This window comes from Morus notabilis, unplaced genomic scaffold, assembly GCF_000414095.1.
Source record: "Morus notabilis unplaced genomic scaffold, ASM41409v2 Scaffold758, whole genome shotgun sequence".
Taxonomy (NCBI): domain Eukaryota; kingdom Viridiplantae; phylum Streptophyta; class Magnoliopsida; order Rosales; family Moraceae; genus Morus; species Morus notabilis.
The window spans coordinates 24,100-44,004 of record NW_010365805.1 but is presented as its reverse complement, the minus strand read 5'-3'; the positions used below and the strand labels follow the sequence as shown (position 1 = coordinate 44,004).

At 36.3% G+C, this 19,905-nt stretch overlaps 4 protein-coding genes and 1 non-coding gene across 6 annotated transcripts; 4 read left to right on the top strand and 1 right to left on the bottom strand.

Moving 5' to 3' along the window:
• The first annotated feature begins 151 nt into the window (after positions 1 to 151).
• On the top strand, positions 152 to 4,202 carry LOC21399920 (iron-sulfur cluster co-chaperone protein HscB, mitochondrial). 2 transcript variants are annotated; one of them, XM_024172641.1, is made up of 9 exons: positions 152 to 219; positions 898 to 1,313; positions 1,602 to 1,698; positions 1,790 to 1,879; positions 2,250 to 2,315; positions 2,418 to 2,486; positions 2,916 to 3,057; positions 3,430 to 3,524; positions 3,865 to 4,202. In XM_024172641.1, the coding sequence occupies exons 2-7, from the start codon at positions 973 to 975 to the stop codon at positions 3,051 to 3,053; spliced, it is 801 nt and encodes a 266-aa protein (XP_024028409.1). In that variant the 5' UTR covers positions 152 to 219; positions 898 to 972; the 3' UTR covers positions 3,054 to 3,057; positions 3,430 to 3,524; positions 3,865 to 4,202. The 2 variants fall into 2 exon arrangements, with proteins under 2 accessions (XP_024028409.1, XP_010106966.1); XM_010108664.2 differs by lacking the exon at positions 152 to 219 and having other exon boundaries at positions 879 to 1,313.
• A 1,652-nt stretch (positions 4,203 to 5,854) lies between these two features.
• On the bottom strand, positions 5,855 to 9,163 carry LOC21399919 (putative pentatricopeptide repeat-containing protein At5g06400, mitochondrial). The gene has a single exon (XM_010108663.2). The coding sequence runs from the start codon at positions 9,121 to 9,123 to the stop codon at positions 6,004 to 6,006; it is 3,120 nt and encodes a 1,039-aa protein (XP_010106965.1). The 5' UTR covers positions 9,124 to 9,163; the 3' UTR covers positions 5,855 to 6,003.
• An 80-nt stretch (positions 9,164 to 9,243) lies between these two features.
• TRNAR-UCU lies at positions 9,244 to 9,316 on the top strand. Its single transcript has one exon. It is a non-coding gene; the product is annotated as a tRNA-Arg (tRNA).
• A 1,022-nt stretch (positions 9,317 to 10,338) lies between these two features.
• LOC21399918 lies at positions 10,339 to 13,068 on the top strand. Its single transcript, XM_010108662.2, has 2 exons — positions 10,339 to 10,719; positions 12,426 to 13,068. The coding sequence occupies exons 1-2, from the start codon at positions 10,499 to 10,501 to the stop codon at positions 12,850 to 12,852; spliced, it is 648 nt and encodes a 215-aa protein (XP_010106964.1). The 5' UTR covers positions 10,339 to 10,498; the 3' UTR covers positions 12,853 to 13,068.
• Positions 13,069 to 15,158: 2,090 nt separating this feature from the next.
• LOC21399916 (calcium-dependent protein kinase 26) lies at positions 15,159 to 18,940 on the top strand. Its single transcript, XM_010108660.2, has 7 exons — positions 15,159 to 16,567; positions 16,840 to 16,983; positions 17,131 to 17,283; positions 17,461 to 17,576; positions 17,711 to 17,878; positions 18,275 to 18,499; positions 18,681 to 18,940. The coding sequence occupies exons 1-7, from the start codon at positions 15,676 to 15,678 to the stop codon at positions 18,804 to 18,806; spliced, it is 1,824 nt and encodes a 607-aa protein (XP_010106962.1). The 5' UTR covers positions 15,159 to 15,675; the 3' UTR covers positions 18,807 to 18,940.
• The last annotated feature ends 965 nt before the right edge of the window (positions 18,941 to 19,905 follow it).

The window sequence follows — 19,905 nt, the reverse complement described above, 5'->3', positions numbered from 1 at the left end:
TAAAATTTAAAACTTTTAAAACTTTTCTCTCCTCAATTCTTCTTGTTTTTTTTTTGAAAGGCACTCTCCTCAATTCCAAAACAGCCTACAAAAATCAACACCCAAAATTTCACCAAACCATCAAAACTTGAAAATCAAAACATAGAATAATGGAGAGCCTAGAAAATAAGAAGAGATCAGTCAGCTACACCCCTTCCATTGGTGTCTCAACAATACCTAGTAGGCCTTCAAGTTATCTGTTTGGATGTTGGCTTTCAATTTGTACTTTTTGGATTGGAATATCCTCTGTCTTTCTATTTCTTGTTGGCTGTTTATTCTTTTGTTTTTTCATTGATTTCATTGCTGGGTTTGTTCATCAAATTAACCTTTTCTTTTAGGAAACATTTTCATTTTTTTAATTTTTTTTTGTTACAAAAATTTTGTTGGGGAATTGGAGTTACATGAAAAAAAGGCTTCAGCAAATTAGTATTTATTCAGCCAAAAAAAAAAAAAAGAGGCTTCAAGAAAATTAGTAATTTTTGAAGCATATAAAAAAAATGTATTTGTGAAAAATCAGAATATTTGATACAAACACAGAAAATCTATGGATTTAGCTCCTAACATAGTTAAATGTTTAGATTTACTAAATTTCAAAACTAATTACTAAAAATTCTATTTTTGCCACTTCTTTTCATAATCAATTGTTTTATTTTTCTTGGATTCTTTTGAGGATTTTTTTTCCTTGATTTAGATTGAGAGTTATGTCATTCCTTTGTTTCCCTCCCTTATATTTCTCTTACATATATATATATATTTTTTTTTGAGTAGTATTTCTCTTACATATTTACAAATGTATTTTAAAAGGGTTTTTTTTTTTTTTGTTGAAAATTTTTATTTTTATTCCATTATAAAAAAAAGGAAGTGTAGACTTGTAGAGAACCCCACCCCTCCGGAAAAAAAAAAAAGAAAAAAAAAATCCAGAAATCTCCGGCGATGTTGAGGCAAAGGCTGTGGACCCCACTCTCCTCCGCCGTTCTCCGGCGAGCCCTGTCTTCCACAATCGAATTCTCCGCCGGAGCTCAGTCTCGCTCTCGTTTCTCTCCCTGCTCCGACAACTCCAGGCTCTTCTTCCTCCCCAGCGGCCGACCTGATTTTCTCGGGAAATTCCAATTTTCCGGGAAAAATTTTCTCAGCTCCCAAACTGCCCTCAACCTCGACGCGAAGTGCTGGAATTGCAACGCCGCGGCTGAGGCGGCGCTGTTTCTCTTCTGTCCGTCTTGCCGCTGCATTCAGCCGGTGGATCAGTCGGTCGATTACTTCCAAATATTCGGATTGTAAGTTACTACGCATTGGACAGAATGTTTTGAAATTTAGGTTTCTGATTCATTTTTCGTTGCAAATTATGTGCTTTCTGGAACTTCGTTAGCTAATTCTTTGGTTTGATCGTCGTTTTTGAGTGAAGAAATGAGGAAAAAAAGGCGTTTGTTTTGTTAGCTTTCTTCCTTGCGTTTCTAGAATTAAAAATCCTATGCATTAATTGCTTTCATTAGTTGAAAGTTGAAGAAATATATTCAAGTTTCTGTAATTATGTTCATTTGTTTTTGTTGATAAAATTTTAAAAGGGAGAAAAAGTACAATGTTGAAGATGACAATCTGGAGGGAAAATACAAGAACTGGCAAAAAAAGTTGCATCCAGATTTAGTTCATTCGAAATCAGAGGTTTGTCATGTTACCAGTAGTACAATGCTGAATTTTAGTAAAAGTGAAGCGAATATTAAAGGCTTTCAAGTTAATCATGGTATTTTGTTAGAAAGAAAGAGAATATGCTGCTGAGCAGTCTGCTCGGGTGATCGATGCATACCGCACGCTTAGCAAGCCTTTGTCAAGAGCAATCTATATTGTAAGTGTTGTCTTTTTATTGTTTTCTTTGTTTTGCTGAGAATGTGAGTCTTTTACCACGTATGATGTATTTAGATTATAAATTTACGCGAAACATGTAAACGTCATACTCCGATTTTTTTCATTGGTAGCTTCTATCTAGAAACCTTTTTCACTTGTTTGGTCTTCAATGTTGGTTTGAGGACTAACTATGGCAATATGGATGTGCTTATCTTTTACTTTCGGAACAGAAGGACCTTTAAAATGTTTTTATGCTCTCATATGTGTATTTGCTTGAGAAAGCGCAGTTTTTCTGAGTCCAAAAGTAGAGCATTCCTAATTGTGTTTCTATTTCTACAAGCTCTGAAGTGAATTTACCTCTTTTACTACAGATGAAGCTCGAAGGTGTCAATGTCGATGAAGAAGAAACAATTTCAGACTTTGAATTTCTTACTGAGGTAATTTAGAACAGTGTGTTTGCTCAATGTATTAAAATTTAATTAAAGTTTTACTTATACGTACTTTTATATTTTCTAATACTTTCTTAATGTGCAATGCAGATGATGGAAATCAGGGAAGCTGTGGAGGAGGCAGCTGACTCTCAGGCTTTAAATCAGATTCGGTCTGAGGTATAAATGGGCCTTCTTTCAAATATGCTTGCAAAGTGTGTGAAACCAGCTGGAAGGATTAGAGAATTGTTCTGTGAGAGAATAGTACCGTTGCTCATATGCTGAATTCTGGTGTCCTTATCCAAAGTTTCATGTTTCTAGGTTGAAATTTTAATACGGTAACTTGTTAATCAGGCCGCTATAGAAATGGGAAATTGGTAGCTCAAGGATCTGATGGCATGATTAAGGTTTTATAGGCTGTATAGACCTATGTTGCTGTAACAAGTAGGCTCCTAAGCTGCTAAGCCGCTGTTTGCTAGAGTCAGGAAGCAAAAATTCCTGATCTAATTCTAAAGTTTTGCTTATCCAGTATATGCATAAGAAATTATTTGGTTGAAGTGTTTCCTTTTTAAGTCGCTATTATTGTTTCATGCGTTTTTGTTTGTTCAGATGCAAGAGAAAGTCAAAAACTGGTCTGACTTATTTGCAAATGCATTCCAAAATCGAAATTTTGGAGAAGCTGTTAAAGCTACACGGAGAATGACTTACTATGAGCGAGCCATTGAAGAAATTGTAAAAAAGCTCTAATAAGGTACTTAATGTGATTGCCTACTCTTTTTTTTCTCTCTTATATATATTTATATATATATATATGTATGTATGTATGTATGTATGTATGTATGTATGTATGTATGTATGTATGTATGTATATCTCAGGTTGTTGGGTGTCATCCCATAAGAAGAAAACATTATATGATTTTCCTTGCTAAGAAGTGTGTTTCTTCGACTAATCTTTATCACGTGTTTTTGGAAAAATTGTATCAATTCTCTCTTCCAAATTAGGAGCCTGTCTTTTTGCTTACTTATTTGCGTTTTAATATATTGTACCATCTTATATTCTTATTTAATAGTTTTAATGCGGAGTTACAGGTTTCTAACCAAGCAATCACCTAATAACTTTCAGGCTCTTGCTGGCCTATTGCTCATTTTTGCCATCAGTCAGCTTTGTGCTCCTGTCCCAAAATTTCAACCACTAGACTCACTAGCAATGACTTTTAGGTATGTATTTTTTTCCCTTTCCCAGGAGCAATTATTTTGCTTGTTCTAAGTTGGGTTCGACATATGCAAATTTTCATGTCAGATCTCAAAACTCGTCTATAGGTTTATTTTTAGTTGGCTTTCCTTGTTGATTAAGCCTTTCCTCGTTTGGGGCAAGGTTGTGGAATTGTCAATTATTTATACGTCTAGTTTTTCATAGTTGGTAGTTAACTGCTTATTGGCTGGCACCTTGTTTCTGAATGATGAACACTTCATGTTTCATTCAATCTAACGATAAACTGTATTCTTTTTGAGAAAGCTCTAAATTTATCACTTTCATGTCTATCTGTTTTCTCATCAGGTAAGACTTCGATCCAAGACCTGTTAAGGGGTTCCGGAAAGGAATCGGTATTCAGGAATTTAAGGAAATCTTTAGTATCATAGATTAAATTATCATCAGTTTCTTGGCAAACCATGGTGGAGAGATATGGATTATCTACTTAAAAATTGTACTTGTAATTTTACTAGGCATGTTGAGACTGGGGAAGGGCATTATTCACCACCATGCATGTCTATGATCCTTCAGTCCTCTCTAAGTTTTTGGTCAAATGCTTGTAAAGAATGAAAGCTAGTTTCCCCATTCCTTGTAAACAAAAGTTAAATTTTTAGGTGATATATGTTCTTGTCTTATTAGTTTTATCTTGTGTTATATCTTCCTCCCTATTCATTGTGAAATTGAAAAAAAAAAAAAAAAAAAAACTGCGGGAGGTGGCTCTTTAGAACATCCATATATGATTCATTGCTTATAATTTTATGGGACTTTCTCTAGTATTCCAACATACCGGTAGGTTAGGTTTTCTAATCGTTAGATTTGCATAAGATCACACAAAAGTCAAAAAATACGTAGATCAAATAGTTAGAAAAATTTGGCCTACCGGTAGGCCAGACGTACTAGAGAATCTCCCTATTTTCTATATATATATTGCTCAAAGTTACAATTTATTAGCAAAACATACAACTTATGCAATTTAGATGTTAGATATTGTGGATTTTATTTGTCTTAGTAACTAATTAAAAAAAGCTTTTACAAGGTTGGAGGGCATGAGGCAGAGTATAATTCTGGTCTAAATAATACATTTGAAAGATATTGCTCTTAAATAGTTTTGAGGTAATTATTTGGTCTTAAATAATAGTTTGTTTGATCTCTCCTTACTGTCAATTCATAAATTGAATTTTGTTGATTCATCCAGCTTAACAAGTGGTTTAAACGATCGTCGGACAATTTTTGTGCTATGTTTGGTTTAAACTATTTGAACTAAACAATTCGGAATTGTGTTTAAAAGATTCAAATTAGTGTTTGTTTTAAAAATAAAAAGGGATCATTCAAACCATCAACTAAAGATTCAAAGGGTTGATTTTAAAATTCATACCCTCTAAAATTCACAATCCGGATTGTTTGACAACAATTCAAGAATAATTGTTTTTTATTTCTCTCTTTTCAACTTTAACCTTAAAAATGTCATAATTTTTTCATTTCAACTCCAATTGAGATGATTTTTTCTCTTATATGTTCATAATGAAGAGAAGAACAACCCCACACCCATATTGTATATTTTTTAAAGTCATTTACAATGAGATTTAATAAGATTTGTTATGAAACTCTAATGACTGTTTCCAACACTTTATCCAAATACAATTTAGATTTTATTCTCAATTCAAATTATAATTTATTTACGTATCCAAACACTGGTTCAAATTGCATTTAAAATTACCACAATTTAAATCACCACAACTCAAACTAAATCAACAATTTGAGTTGTTGAACCAAACAAAGTTTGTCTATTCAGAGATTCTTATATAGAATGCATAAATAAAGTAAATATGATTCATGATGAAACAATGAGGATAATAGAAGAAAAAAAAGAGTTGTATTTTATTTTTTCTTCGAGAAAATTGCTGAGCTTATCTTTAAAGTGCACGATGCTGAATTTTTAGCTTATACTCTTGATTAATACCCTTTTGATTGTTATTTAACTAAAAAAAGATATCAATTAAGTTTAAAGAATAAAAATTCAGAGCTATACACTCTATGCAGTATTTGTCTCTTTTTTGTAAAATAATGATATTTGCCAGACTTTTCTCTTTTTTTTTTTTTTCCGGATATTTCCATAAATATATTTATGTATATCATGGATATTGTCTACATTTGGAGAAACTGTGGACCAAGTTGCATATAATTCTAGTCCAGTTGGTTGGTTTGAATTTTTTATATTTAAAAGAACCAATACAAATAATGTATAACAAACATGGTATTCATCCCGATGGAGTTTTATCACAAAGTGATGGGTGCCACTAGATTAATGCCCATCTATCTATTTAGTGGAATCCACTTCACGTGAGTAGCGGGATCTTAACACCATCAAGATGAATAGAGGTGCTCGATGTATAATTAGTTTGGTTGAAGCAACAAAACAAACTCTAGAAAGAAGAACAAAATAAATTATGTCAGGAACTTGCGTTTTCTTATCAAAGCTAGCTTTTTCTGCATTACACTCCGTGCCAAACTCTGCTTCCCTTCCCTATTTAGGCCATGAAAAACTGTTCTGAAATTGACAGTACTAGGAACAATCCCACTATTCAGCATTTCATCTATGAGTCTTACAGCTTCTTCAGATTTTCCCACATTACAGAGACAACTAATGAACATTGAATAAGTCCTGAAGTCAGGCAAAGGCCCTTTCACTTTCATCAGATAGAACACATTCCAAGCCTCACCAATATTGCCCATGTTCACATATCCCTTGATAAATGCTGAATAAGTAACAATTGTTGGTTCACAACCCTCTTCTCTCATTTTCTGAAGAGTTTCCAAAGCCTTTTGAATCTGTTTCTCCTTCAGGAAATGAACAATCAGGGACGTGTACACATGGACCGTTGGATTAATGCCCGTTGCCTTCATTGAATCCATCTTCGCAAGGGCTTCTTCCACTCTTCCCTTCCTCAATAGCCCATGAAAGATGCTTCCATAAGTGGACTGATCTAATGTAGTTTTCTCTTCTCCAATTTCATCTGCTAAAGCCAAAGCTTCTTCTAACCTCCCTGCTCTACAAAGTGATCTGACGTATAGAGAATGACTGAGAGGAACTGTGAAACCAAGTTTCTGAAGAGAATCTACACATTTTCGAGCATCTGAAAGCTTATCAACTTCACATACACAAGCAAGATAAGTTTCAATCAATTCTTTGTCTGGGATGTGCCCGGCACTAATCATCTCTTGGAATAGTCTTATGGCTTCATCTACTTTTCTTCCTTTCTTCCCACAAAGAGATACGATCAAGTACTTGTAGGTGCTGGCACTTGGGTTACAATTGTTGGCTTTCATCTCCCCGAAAGTGTTCAGAGCAATCTCAGTTAAGCCAGTACGACCATATAGCATGATCATGATTGTCCATGTGTCTGATGTTATTGAGTGCCCTTTTCTTCTCATCTCATAAAAGAGATTCCTCATGTGCTTGAAATCTTTCCCACGTCCCGCGAGTTTGATGGCCGTGTTGTAAGTTTCCACTGTGTGGCTGTAATCGGTTTGCTTTCCTACCCATGAAAAGAACTGAAATGCAGGATAACCATTTGTATTGCAGTTCCTCAATACCTCCACAACAAGTTCTGGTGTGAACTCAACAGTGCATTTCTCCAAAGCTTCTTGAATTAAGAACCAATCTCGTGATAGCGATAAAATCCTACAGATTTCCTGCAAATCCCTCTCGTTGTAAGCCTTTGGAAGTGGCTCCAATAGACAGCAATCCATCATCCCTGACTCTGACATGGAAATCAAGTCCATATTGTTTTCCTGTTCCAAAGATTCATCAGGAGAAGATAAATCACCTTGAGCTGAAACTTTGCAGCTTCTCTGGATTTGCTTTACTTTTTCCACATTTTCTATCTCCCCCTTTTTCTCCAAATGAGATATCACCCAATGGATTACTTCATCTCCGATGAGTATCTCAGAAGCTCGCATTTCATTCAAAACCTTTAGAATTTCATCCGTGTTTGAAATTCTGCACAGTTCCTTAACAAATATTGAATATGCTTTCCAAGTGGGCCAAACACCTTTGTCTTCCATACTCCTGAAGACTTTCCATGCTTCGGAAACACGATTGGCACGGACATGACCTGCAACCATTGCTGTGATCGCCACACTATCTCGCTCAACCCCTCTTTCCAGCATCTCATTATATAGCTCGCAGCCCTTTTCATACTGTTTCAACCTGAAGAGGTGTTGCATCAACTCTGTGTAAGTGGAAGCTTTAGGACAATGTCCGACTTCTTTCATGCTTTGAAACAGATCAAGGGCTTTGGAAGTATCATTTCTTCTCAAGTACCCATTGATGATGATTCCATAAACATTTCCATCAACAAGTTGTCTTCTTTTCATAATTTCGAAGATCTCCAAAGCATCTACAATCCTATCAGCTCTACACAATCCTTTAACTAAAGTCTCGAAATATTCATATCCAAATGTTACATCTTTATCTTTGAGGTCTCGTATAAATTCCAAAGCATCTCTAATTCTCCCGGAAATGCAAAAACTCTTAACTACACAACCATAAACAATGTGATCCAGAATCTGGGAAACTTTAACCATATCATCCGCAACCAAGTGGACACCAGCACTATCTCCTGATCTTGCTATACAACTTAGTAGCATCTTATACAAACTCAAGTCAAGTCTTATATCCTTCCGGGCCATTTCCGTGTAAAATTCCATTGCAATATCTGCTTTCCCCGCAGCACAAAGTGAGCGTATCATCATCCTGTAAACCACTGCATCTGGTTCTCGACCAGACTTGATCATTTTCTCGTAAATCAACAAGGCTTTGCCTATCAACTTCGCCTTACCGTAACTCGAAATAAGAATAGTCCAAGTCTTGACATCCTTCTCACAAGATGCCTTCTCCATTTCCTCCTCCAGCTTCTCCATCAGCCGGAATTCTTTAGCTTCCCCGGCTATATACAACATCGTATTGTAAACCCGAGTTGTGGGATCAAACCAATCTCTCAGCTTCACCCAGTTAAAGAACCTCATAGCCAAATGTGGCACCTTGAAGCACCTTTTCAACACTTTATCAACAATCTCCGAATCCAACTCGAAACCCGATTTCTCCAACCGTTCCTCCATCGAAACCGAACCGAACTCCGCCCTAACAATCCGTGCAACCTCATGAACAACCGGACTAACATCAATTTCAATCGCAAAACCATCTTTTTCTTGCAACACGCTCTCCTCGACATTTCTACAAACAGTTAGTGTGCAAGACGTGATTCTAGCGCCAAACTCACTGCCCCCGACACAGGTTTCCCCGGATATCGAAAACCCAGATGAGGTTTTATCGGAAGCGAAGCTCTCGGTGCCTAGAATGTCGGTAATCTCGTTGAAAAGCGATCCAATGCTAGTAGTACTAGTTTCTGGTTGTGCTTTCTTGTCGTGGGTTTGTTTCTTTGGCTTGGATGATCTAGCGAGGCTTGAGAACTGAGAGACACGAAACGATTTTTTGAAGCGTAAGCGAAGGAGGTTTGAATTATAGTTGGAATGTAAAGACTGGAGTTTGATTAAGCTTCTCATGGCGGGTTATTGTTTCTTTTCTTCCATGGAGAATTTTGCCAGTTTGGTTATGGCAGTAGTAGTAAGTTGTAAAGCGAAATTTCATTTTTAAGATTTGTGGGAAGGAAAAAATAAAACGAAGCGCTCGTGGCCTAATGGATAAGGCGTCTGACTTCTAATCAGACGATTGTGGGTTCGAGTCCCACCGAGCGTGTGTCTGTTTACTGTTTTATTATTATTATCATTATTGTTTATTTTTTATTCAAACGACTCTTTAAAACATGGACCGTGTCGTTTTCTTTTGATGACTAATGGCGTCGTTTTCTTGCAGACTATGACATCACGTCGTTTATTTGCTAAAACGACAGGTTGGCTTCACAACATGAATAATGTCGTTTACTCTTCACTATGGAACCTTGTCATTTTCTTTTGATGACTAATTGCGTCGTTTTGTTGCCGACTATGTAATCGTTTATTTGCTATTTGCTAAAACGAGAGCTTGGCTCTACAGCATGAATCATGTCGTTTACTCTTCACTATGGAACCTAGTCATCTTCTTTTGATGACTAATTGCGTCTTCTTGTTGCCGACTATGTAATTGTTTATTTGCGATTTGCTAAAACGAGAGCTTGGCTCTACAAATTGCGTTGTTTTGTTGCAGACTATGAAATCGTTTATTTGCTAAAACGAGAGCTTGGCTTTACAACATGAATCATGTCGTTACTCTTCACTATAAAATCGGTGTCGTCTTTCAAAGTGGATGACATGCCGAGATTTCTCTTTTTTATTTTTTTTTTATTTCTAAAGTATAAAATAAAATGAATTGTTCCATTTTAATTAAATAAGAATAAAGACTTAATTTTTGTTGATGCCACATTTACTGGAAAACAAATCCCTCTCAATCAAATCTGGTTTTTAAAGAGAGATTGTTAGGAAGATAAAGATTTGTGTTTAAATACATAGTTCTGATTCTGTTACAGTATTTTTTTCTCATAAAAAATTTAAATTTTAAATGTCAAAAATTAATAATTATTGATTTAAACGTATGAATTAAATGAGTCATAATTTATTTCTATTTTGGGCAGGGTGAAAGTAATTTTAGGATCTGTTAATTTTACATATATTTTCATTACTCCGTGATGTGATAAGATCCTTCGTCTTAATGTCTTTTTTTTAAGATGTTTTAATGTCTAGAAACATACAATGTTACATAAAAATTTGATGATAGAAAGCTTAAAAGAAATAAATAAATAAACAATACCCTTTGTTTTTTTATTTTTCTTTTTAAATATTGATGATCATCTGACCAAACTACGTGTCGTAACCTGGCAACGGAACCTCAGGGTTTCTGGAAGATTTGTGGATTGTGCACAGAACCGAATCATCGAAGACGAAAATGGGCTGGGTGTGGAGGAACGAACCAGACGACGGGGGCTCTGAGATCTCGCCGGCCGGCGAGTTTCGCGAAGTCGGAAACGCTAACACTAGATCTGACGGCGACCGGCGCTCCACCAGGAAGGTGGTGAGGTCGCAGTGCAAGACCGAGGAGGTCGAGCCCGGAAGGTTCGTCAGGAAGTGCGAGAGGACCGAGGAGATCCTTAGGGATTGCGTTGGGAGGTAATTTTGTTTCCAATTTCTATTTTGACCTATTTTGATTGCACCAAATTGAGGATTGTAAAATGGAATTGTGATTATAATTTTGGATAAAGGGTTCTTGGGTTTTACATAGATGATTGGGAAAGCTCTTTGTAGAATGGGAATTTTTTGATCTCTTATTGGGAATTGTCGAAAGAGTAAGCAATGAATCTCATGGGAGAAATTTAGAAGCTTTGGAGCTTGTATTGAAATTGTGTTAGTCTTGTAGGTTTGTGTCCTCTTGTTAAAAGAAAAAGAAGAAAAGACTAGAAAAGAAATCATTTTGTATCAAGTAGCTTGATAATAATGTTGATTTATTGTGTATTTTTTGAGCTAAAGAGAAACATAGTGAGTGGAATATATCTGTACTCATTGGAAGTATATTAGCCAACGGGATTGACAAAGTGTTTTTTTTTTTTTTTCCTGCGACGACTTTAGTGTCCTGGATTTTGTTCTATCAAATTCTGTTATACTTGGAGGATGATATTGTGAATGCTGTAGTACAAGTTTTGGATACATGTATTGATGAAGGTGGAAGGCGTTTGCTAAAATTAAGAAGTATATATTATGGGCCTGTTTGGAAGGTATACTCAAACTGTGATTCTTAATTCTGATGTTTAAAATTCAAATTTTTTATGAGAAGAAAACAATGTAGCAGAATCAATGATTTGATTTTGAGTATATGAAACAAATGCGCCCTATGTGATTAGCGGTGTAGTAGCTTCACATTTGAGTGTGTTGTGAGAAAAATGGATGCCTTTGTTGAGTCAAGGGGAAAATGGGATATCAATGAGTTCTCTTTAGGATGTTCTGCATTGTTCTAGTACTAAATTCTGAATAGATTTCACTGAATGTTTTTGTTGGCAAAAACAACGAGCAATCCCAAATTCTGGATAGATTTCGTAGATGAATGATGACACAAACTAGCATGCTATGTAAAAGAATTTTGTTGTTAGTGTTGTGCTTTGTGGATATACACAACATTCATTAACTATCTCTTGTTGCTTTCCTTTAGAAGACTCTTTAATATTTGTGTTAATGCTTAATAGACATGTTACTACTTGCAGATGTTATAAGTGTCATGGTTTAACGTGGTTTTCTGATTCAAATTAGCCCAATACCGTGATCCTATGAAAGTTTAGTGAAGGGATGGGATATTAACGTGTCTTGTGCATATACACACTATCATGAAATATGAGAGAATGAATATGAATTTTCATTGATTGAATGAGTGAATTTACAGAGTACTAGAAGACTATATAGGAATGCACGCCCAGACTAAAAAGGAAATAATCTATGCCTATTAATCCCATGATTCCAGGGATATCAAGAAAAATATTCTACACACTAATTTAGTCATAGTAATCAGGAAACTAATTACAAAAGCTAATTACAATTTACCCACACAGACAGCATTTTTTTTTTTGGCACTTCCTTTGAAAGGTTTATTGATGCTCGTGTAGTGAAATGTTATAAGCATCATGGTTTAAAGACTGTCAGCTTTGTTTTTTAGGTGTTATTTATTTGTTCTTGCCGATTATTCACATTTGCGCAGGCTTAGATACTAGGAAATAAAAACTTAAGCTCCAAATGCGGCGGGACAGATATAAATAGTTTTAGGAGGTAGTACGTTTCATTGGATTGGTAGATGCTGGATATGAACTCACTCTTGTTTTGCTGTCTATTAGGCCTGTTGAAGTGGTGCAATCAAACAAAGAGTACACCGAAGATGATGTCACAGACCAGGTGCTCAAGGGGTCTTTCCCCACAGGCTCATCTGAGGGAGGAGCATTGGACTTCCCTGGACTACACAGCGATATTGATGCAATTGAACGAAGCTTCAACTTCCCAGGGCTACGCGGTGATATCGACACGATTGAGCGGAGCTTCTTTGGTGGTCTTGGCCGTTTCTTTGAAGTTGCTGAGGAGATGAAGAATGACTTTTTTAGAGGACTTGGGGATCCACACATCTTTGATGGAGATTCTTCATCCTCATCTGCATCTAGGAGTAGAGGGGTACCTATTGACAGCGATCCCCAGCTGGACGCATATCGTAAAGGAAACAAACCCGATTCGGGACATGTCGATATTTCTGGTTTGGCAAGAGATGTTTGAAACAAAGTCCAACTGTTTTCTGCCGAAGGCTTTGTTTCTACTCTTATTGCCATCCTATTTCTCTCTTACCAAAAAAGTACATAAACTGATAAACATTATCGAACCCCTATTGTATTGCAAATGTAGCTTCTGGGTGCTCCACTAGAACACATCTAGTTACACTTTCTCATGATGAAATGTTGTTTTAATGTTGAAATAGGAGTACTTTGTCCATTACTTTGGGAAAGTCAACTTTAGTATAATTTTGTGCTGAATTTAGGAGGTCTATATAGACGAATTCCAAATCTTTCGATCTAATTCTTTTTTTGCAAGCGTGTAAAGGGCATTGAGCAATTTATCAGTTATACAATCATAGGACGTTTGACTTGATATTCTCGGAGCTTTGATTGGAAAATATGTAACACGCACGTTTTTTGTAACTTTATCGGCTAATCCGTCCTTTTTTGTTTTTTTTTTGCCACTTAGTGGCATATCTATTCTCGGATATGGATGAAGAAACGCACGTTTGGAAATTCCCAATTCTAACTTACCAACTAGAAGTTATGATGGCACGCCACTACTTAAGCCATCTTTGGAGTCTTTGACCTAACTAAAAGCCTATCAAAAAGGACCTGCTTATTGGTTGGCTTCTTGGAGCCACCGATTTTTGCCACGACGGTTATTGTTTAAGACTCAGACTTTAGTGGAGTTGACCATTGGTCAAACCTATTATAAGATGACTTTTGTTAACAAAAAGAAAATTAACTTTTTTCATTGGGGAGAGGATACGGCCAATCTATGTGAAAGGAAGACCCACTTTCTTCTATTTGTAATGAGTTGTTTTGCTTGTCACGTCATAAATCGGAGATTTTGAGGAAAATGCTCATGAAGAGATTCTTCCTTTCATACGGGGTTTTGGTTTCTGTTATTTCAATCAATCATTCAAAGAGAATGGGGAACTATACATATTTTCTTTATGATAAGATTAAAAAACAAATTAAAAAAAAAAAAACACATTGGCATGGCTCATGGGCCGGCAGCCGGCCGTAGAAGTGTCCGGCCAGCTGAGTTTCTGCCAACTTTCCTGTGCATGTTGTTACCCAAAGTTATAAAATACATTTATATACAGTTATAGTTATAAACTTTTGTAATAAGGGCCCCACTCTTTATGATCCCAAACTTCCAAATAATGTGCTATTTCAGAAATAAAATAAGACTTTTATTTAGAAAAAAGAAAAAACTACAATGCCGCAAATTGGTTTGCGTATTGATGGTTTCAATGGTTGAGATTTCAATGGATGCACCAAAGTAACTGTAAGATAAAATCAGGTGATTAAACAAACACTTTTAAGGGGAAAAATAGAAAATAAAAAAAGTTTTCTTTCCCCGAAGAGAGAGAGGTCGTGATGGAGTCAGAATTCCGCCAGAGAGGGTGGGTGGAGTTGCCGCCTATTGGACGAATAATAGTGGGTTCTGGGTGGCTTGTGATAGCGTTTTCTGCATGGTCTAGAGGCACGAGTATTGGCTTTTGTTGTGCGACGAGGTCTGAGTTGATGCCCAGTGGTGGTGGCTCACAACACGAAGCGGATAATGAGGCTGTTGGTCGTGAATTTTAGGCAGCGGCGGTGGCGATTTCGGCCGAGATTCGACAAGTCGAGCCTCGGCGTGGCGGCCAGAGAGTCGTTTGGTACTGAGGGTGGTGTCTTCAGACGCGCGGCAATGCGTGGCGGCGGTCGGCGGCGAGTGCGCGGTGTGGCTGGCGGCGAGAGTGGTTTTACTGTGTATTTTAACCGGAGTTTTTTCTTTTTTTTTTTTTTTAAAGTATTTTTCTTTTTTTTAATTACTAATTAGATTGGAAAAGGTTATTGTTGAATGTGGTTGTGTGTGTGGTTTATTTCCCATATAAATGTGGTCTGGAACCATTCAACCGCTGATATTCAATCGAACGGTTATCAATACGCTAATAAGCCGGACAATACACAACCATTCCATTCCCTTAAAATTATTAAAACAAGAGAGAATTATTTTCCTTAAAAGAAAGAATTTTCTTTTCTTTTTTTTTTTTTTGCGTACACAAAAGAAAGAAAATTAATTCCCAAATAAATAAATGGAACACGCACGAGTGGCAAAAAGGTGCTAATTGTACTATTGGCCAATCAGAACACAAATGACATTAGACTTACGCGTCCTCTGCAGCTTTGGAACCATTCCAACAGGAAAACCTGTTTTATGTAAAACTTTTCCCTCTTCCTCTCTCTCTCTCCCCTTCCTTTTCCGTGTCTGTACATGTATTGCGCGTATATATATATATATATATATATACGCGCACTCGCACACGCACACGCAGAGACACACATATATACAACATTTGAAAAGGGGAGGAAAACGAAAACCCATTTCTAGATTTCAAATACTACACACGACCGTTTCCTCATGTTGTTCATTTTTTTCTTCCGTCTTTTATTATTATGAGTCTGCTTTTCTGTCACTTTCATCCTGTTTTTCCTCGTCTGATTCTTCCTTCTTCTTTATTAACCCCCCAAAAAATCACCGAATGATTTAGAATTCGTCAATGCGATTAGTTTCCTTTGGTGGGCTTTGTCCAAGTTTCTCTCTTTGATTACCTTCCTTATGTGTGAATATATGGTCAGATTTTGATTAATTTTGTGCCTTAATTTATCATATATTTGAGCGAATTTCCCCAAAACTTTCACACTTTAATTGTACCCTTTTTTTAGTGGATTTATTATATTCTTGTTTCACTCCAAATTTTTCATAAATTGTTTCTTTATGTTACAATTGTTCTTTTAGATGTTCAACAAGGATTAGATATTAGATTCAGAGATGGGAAATAACTGTGTGAGTTCAAGGGCTATGAAAGATGGGCTATTTCAATCAGTTTCCAATTCAATTTGGTGGCCTAAATCCTCCTCAGATTGTTTGTTTTTCCATACTGGTAAAGAAATCACAAGTACTCAGGATCAATCAGATTCAGAACCTCAAAAAATTGTCCAAAACAAACCCCCAGAAATACTAAAGATTGTCAAGGATTATGATGATGAGAAACCATTTGAACCCACAAAAGTCATTGTAGAGATTTCACAAGAAAAGTCCAAGGAAGAGACTAAACCAAGAGAACCCATTAGAGAACTGGAATCGGCAAAGCCGACAACACGGCCGAAAAAGCCTCACAATGTCAAGAGATTGGCGAGTGCAGGGCTCCAGGCAGAGTCAGTTTTGCAGACCAAAACTGGTCATCTTAAGGAGTACTACAATTTAGGTCATAAGTTGGGGAGTGGCCAATTTGGGACCACTTTTCTTTGTGTGGAGAAAGGGACTGGGAAGGAATACGCTTGCAAGTCGATCGCCAAGCGAAAGCTGCTCACCAATGATGATGTGGATGATGTGAGAAGGGAGATTCAGATAATGCATCACTTGGCAGGGAATTCGAATGTCATATCGATCAAGGGGGCTTATGAGGATGCCGTTGCGGTCCATGTTGTGATGGAATTGTGTTCAGGTGGTGAGCTTTTCGATAGGATTGTGAAGCGCGGTCATTACACCGAAAGAAAGGCGGCTCAGTTGACAAGGACTATTGTTGGTGTCATAGAAGCCTGCCACTCTTTGGGGGTAATGCATCGCGATCTTAAGCCCGAGAATTTCCTTTTTGTCAATGAGGAGGAGGATTCACCACTTAAGGCTATAGATTTCGGATTATCCGTATTCTTCAAGCCAGGTATATATTTCAAGTCTTTCTTTGCTTTCAAGTTCCTCCATTATGTTATTGATTACAATCACATTTTTACCATTAGAATCAGTGTCTTTGGTCTTTCAATATTTATAATGTAGATCAATGAAATTAGCTCACCATTAGTACTTTAATAATTTCATCACATCAATGGTTTTTCTTTGTTTAAGTACGAAGAAACACGTTTTCTAAACATTTAATGTTCTATTCCCTTTTACATCTTTTTTTCATGTCTTGTTATTGACACACTCGAATGGCAGGGGAGGTATTTAGCGATGTGGTAGGAAGCCCATACTACGTCGCGCCGGAAATTCTGTGCAGGCGATATGGTCCAGAAGCCGATATTTGGAGCGCTGGGGTGATTGTATACATTCTCTTACGTGGGGTTCCTCCATTTTGGGCTGGTATGCTTTTATCAGATCTCTTGTAGTTGCTATATATATATATATATATATATATATATGTTTTCTCTCGTTATATAACTCAATGGCATGTTTCATCCACAAAGCAAGTAAATGTAACATACAATATCTTTTATGCTCCTTTTGTAGAAAACGAACATGACATATTTGAAGAGGTCTTGCATGGTGATCTTGACTTCTCATCAGATCCTTGGCCTAGTGTCTCCGACAGTGCAAAAGATTTAGTCAAGAAAATGCTACATAGAGACCCTAAAAAGCGGCCAACTGCTCATGAAGTTCTCTGTAATTTTTTCTTCATCTTTTTCTTGTTTTTGTCAATAGTGATTTTTAGCCTGAAATTTACAAAAATGCGAGAAATAATTATTTTTTTGGATTTGGAATGGAAGTTCACATTAGTGTTATATTTAGCATGGGCTATGAGAACTTTAGAAGCTAATTTGTTGCTTTGATTCCCTGCAGGCCACCCTTGGGTTCAAGTTGATGGAGTGGCACCAGACAAGCCCCTTGATTCCGCGGTCTTAAGTCGCTTGAAGCAGTTTTCTGCAATGAACAAACTTAAAAAAATGGCTCTCAGAGTAAGTTTTAGGAATTTCTTACACACAAAAGCAATTCAATCCAAAGTGTTGGTCAATAGTATAAATCAAAGTTTTAGAAGATTAAGATTTTGGCTTGTGTTGTGCTTGCCTAATGTTAAATTTGTTGCTTGCAGGTCATTGCCGAGCATCTCTCCGCCGAAGAAATTGCGGGCTTGAAAGAAATGTTTAGAATGATAGACACCGACAATAGTGGCCAAATTACTTTTGAAGAACTTAAAGATGGATTGAAAAGATTTGGTGCTAATTTAAATGAGTCTGAAATTTATCAGCTTATGCAGGCAGTAAGTATTTGAATAATCCTGGTCTCATATGCAATGCTGTAAACCAAATGCCCTCTTTCTCAGTAGCAATTTAGACCCGAAAAAGTTATTTATTCAATTATATTTTAAATGTAAATCATCCCTATCCTTGCAAAAATTTTCTATTTTAATTTTACTCGTAGTTAATAAATGTGCTACTAGTATTTCTCCTAGCCTATGTTTATATGTCCACAAGATCTGTAAATCCAAATGGTCATTTGTTAGGCCATGAATTTTAAGAGCAATACTAAAATAGTCGACTGGAGGGCATCCCGTTATTCAAACAGTGGTGGGGTCCACCTATGGGGCCGCCCACGTGCTTAAAAAACAAAGCTTTTCGACTTATGATACCAATGGTACTTTTCTCTTGAACTGCAGGCAGATGTAGATAATAGTGGCACAATTGACTATAAAGAGTTCATAGCCGCAACATTGCATATAAATAAAGTTGATAGGGAAGATCATCTGGTAGCAGCTTTCTCATATTTTGACAGAGATGGCAGTGGCTACATCACTCAAGATGCGCTTCAACACGCCTGTGAGGAGTTTGGCATTGAGGATTTCCACTTGGAAGAAATTATCCGAGAAGCTGATCAGGATAATGTAAGCACTTTCTTTTTATTATGATATTCCTTATCCTTAATTATATTGATCTTCATTGTAATTCATATCTTGTTTTTATAAGTATTAATGTTATTTGAAACCTCAACCCACCCCCCCAACCAAAAAAATAAAAATAAAAATAAAGTATTGATGTTGTCTATTATTTTATATATGTTTTCAGGATGGTCGAATAGATTACAATGAATTCGTAGCCATGATGCAGAAAGGCGATGCTGATTTGGGTAAGAAGAGTCTAAAGACTAGTAGTTTTAGTGTTGGATTTAGGGAGCCACTGCCTGTTTGTTAATATAGAACACCTTTTCTATTATTAAAAAAAAAAAGGAAAGAAAAGGAAGGAAAAAAATTCTTTTTTTTTTTTGTGAATCTATACAGCTTTAGCCTATCCAATCATCTCATTTACGAAGTGTTTCGATTAAATTTTGTAGCCTATCCAATCATCTCACTTACGAAGTGTTTCGATTAGATTTTGTTTATAAAACGATTAAGCAATCATTTTCATCCTCACGATGATGAAACTCCTTTACTCATAGGCCCCGTTCTTTTCGCCGATTCGAGTTTAGAATTCGAGTTTTGCTACAGTAAAAAGCTCTCAGAAACAGTCATATTTAATTTTTTTTTTTTTTTTTGCTACAGTAAAAAGCTCTCACATAACATTACATCTCAACTCGAATTAAAAACTCGAATTAGTGAACCGAACGGGCCCATAGTCTCATATAGAGTGAGTCCTGCTAGGTGAGTAGGTGAGACTCATCATTGTGTGAGTGATGAGAATTTATTCCGTGAGAATGAATCTTATAAAAACGAATGTCGTGACTAATATATGTGAAGGGAAAATTTTATCAAATGGTGTGTTACACTCTCAAATAATATGTGAAAGGAAAACAAGTCCTTTGCTTCTCTTCCTCCAAGACAACTACAAGCACAAAGACAGACACATGATGATCAACCATGTGTATGCATTTTCTTTTAAACATCATAAACTCTAGTAAAAAAGGACAAGAAATTGGTGATCCTCTACCAGTCTCTAGTTATGTAGAACGTTATACTTGATTGAAGTCGGCTCTATAAAGTAAGATTAAGATATGGTTGTAGAAAAAGAAAAGTTTTGTTTTTTTAAATTTTTTTTGAGAAAAATCGGTCCTTATCACATTCCTTCCTTTAGTTAGGATTGGCGGGCCATTGGATGAGAATGAGACTAAGAGTAAGGTCAGTCCTTTTCCCATTTGTTTTAACATAAATAATAGGCGGGTTTTAGATCGTCCATTTACTCTATTCTAGGAAGGTTTTTGGAGATGAGAGATAGCACATTTGGAAATAATTTTGATCAAACTATAAGTTAGATTAAAGTCTATAGTGGAATGTCAAATTCCCTAAATCAGTAAAAC

Bases quoted from the DNA above. Each gene is read 5' to 3' on its own strand.
- LOC21399920 (XM_024172641.1), top strand. From the start codon at position 973: ATGTTGAGGCAAAGGCTGTGGACCCCACTCTCCTCCGCCGTTCTCCGG. The intron at 1,880-2,249 runs GTAAGTGTTGTC...CTTTTACTACAG, and splicing joins TGTCAAGAGCAATCTATATT to ATGAAGCTCGAAGGTGTCAA. The intron at 2,487-2,915 runs GTATAAATGGGC...TTGTTTGTTCAG, and splicing joins TAAATCAGATTCGGTCTGAG to ATGCAAGAGAAAGTCAAAAA.
- LOC21399916 (XM_010108660.2), top strand. From the start codon at position 15,676: ATGGGAAATAACTGTGTGAGTTCAAGGGCTATGAAAGATGGGCTATTT. The intron at 17,577-17,710 runs GTAAGTTTTAGG...TGTTGCTTGCAG, and splicing joins TTAAAAAAATGGCTCTCAGA to GTCATTGCCGAGCATCTCTC. The intron at 17,879-18,274 runs GTAAGTATTTGA...CTTGAACTGCAG, and splicing joins TTTATCAGCTTATGCAGGCA to GCAGATGTAGATAATAGTGG.
- LOC21399919 (XM_010108663.2), bottom strand. From the start codon at position 9,123: ATGAGAAGCTTAATCAAACTCCAGTCTTTACATTCCAACTATAATTCA.
- LOC21399918 (XM_010108662.2), top strand. From the start codon at position 10,499: ATGGGCTGGGTGTGGAGGAACGAACCAGACGACGGGGGCTCTGAGATC. The intron at 10,720-12,425 runs GTAATTTTGTTT...GCTGTCTATTAG, and splicing joins CTTAGGGATTGCGTTGGGAG to GCCTGTTGAAGTGGTGCAAT.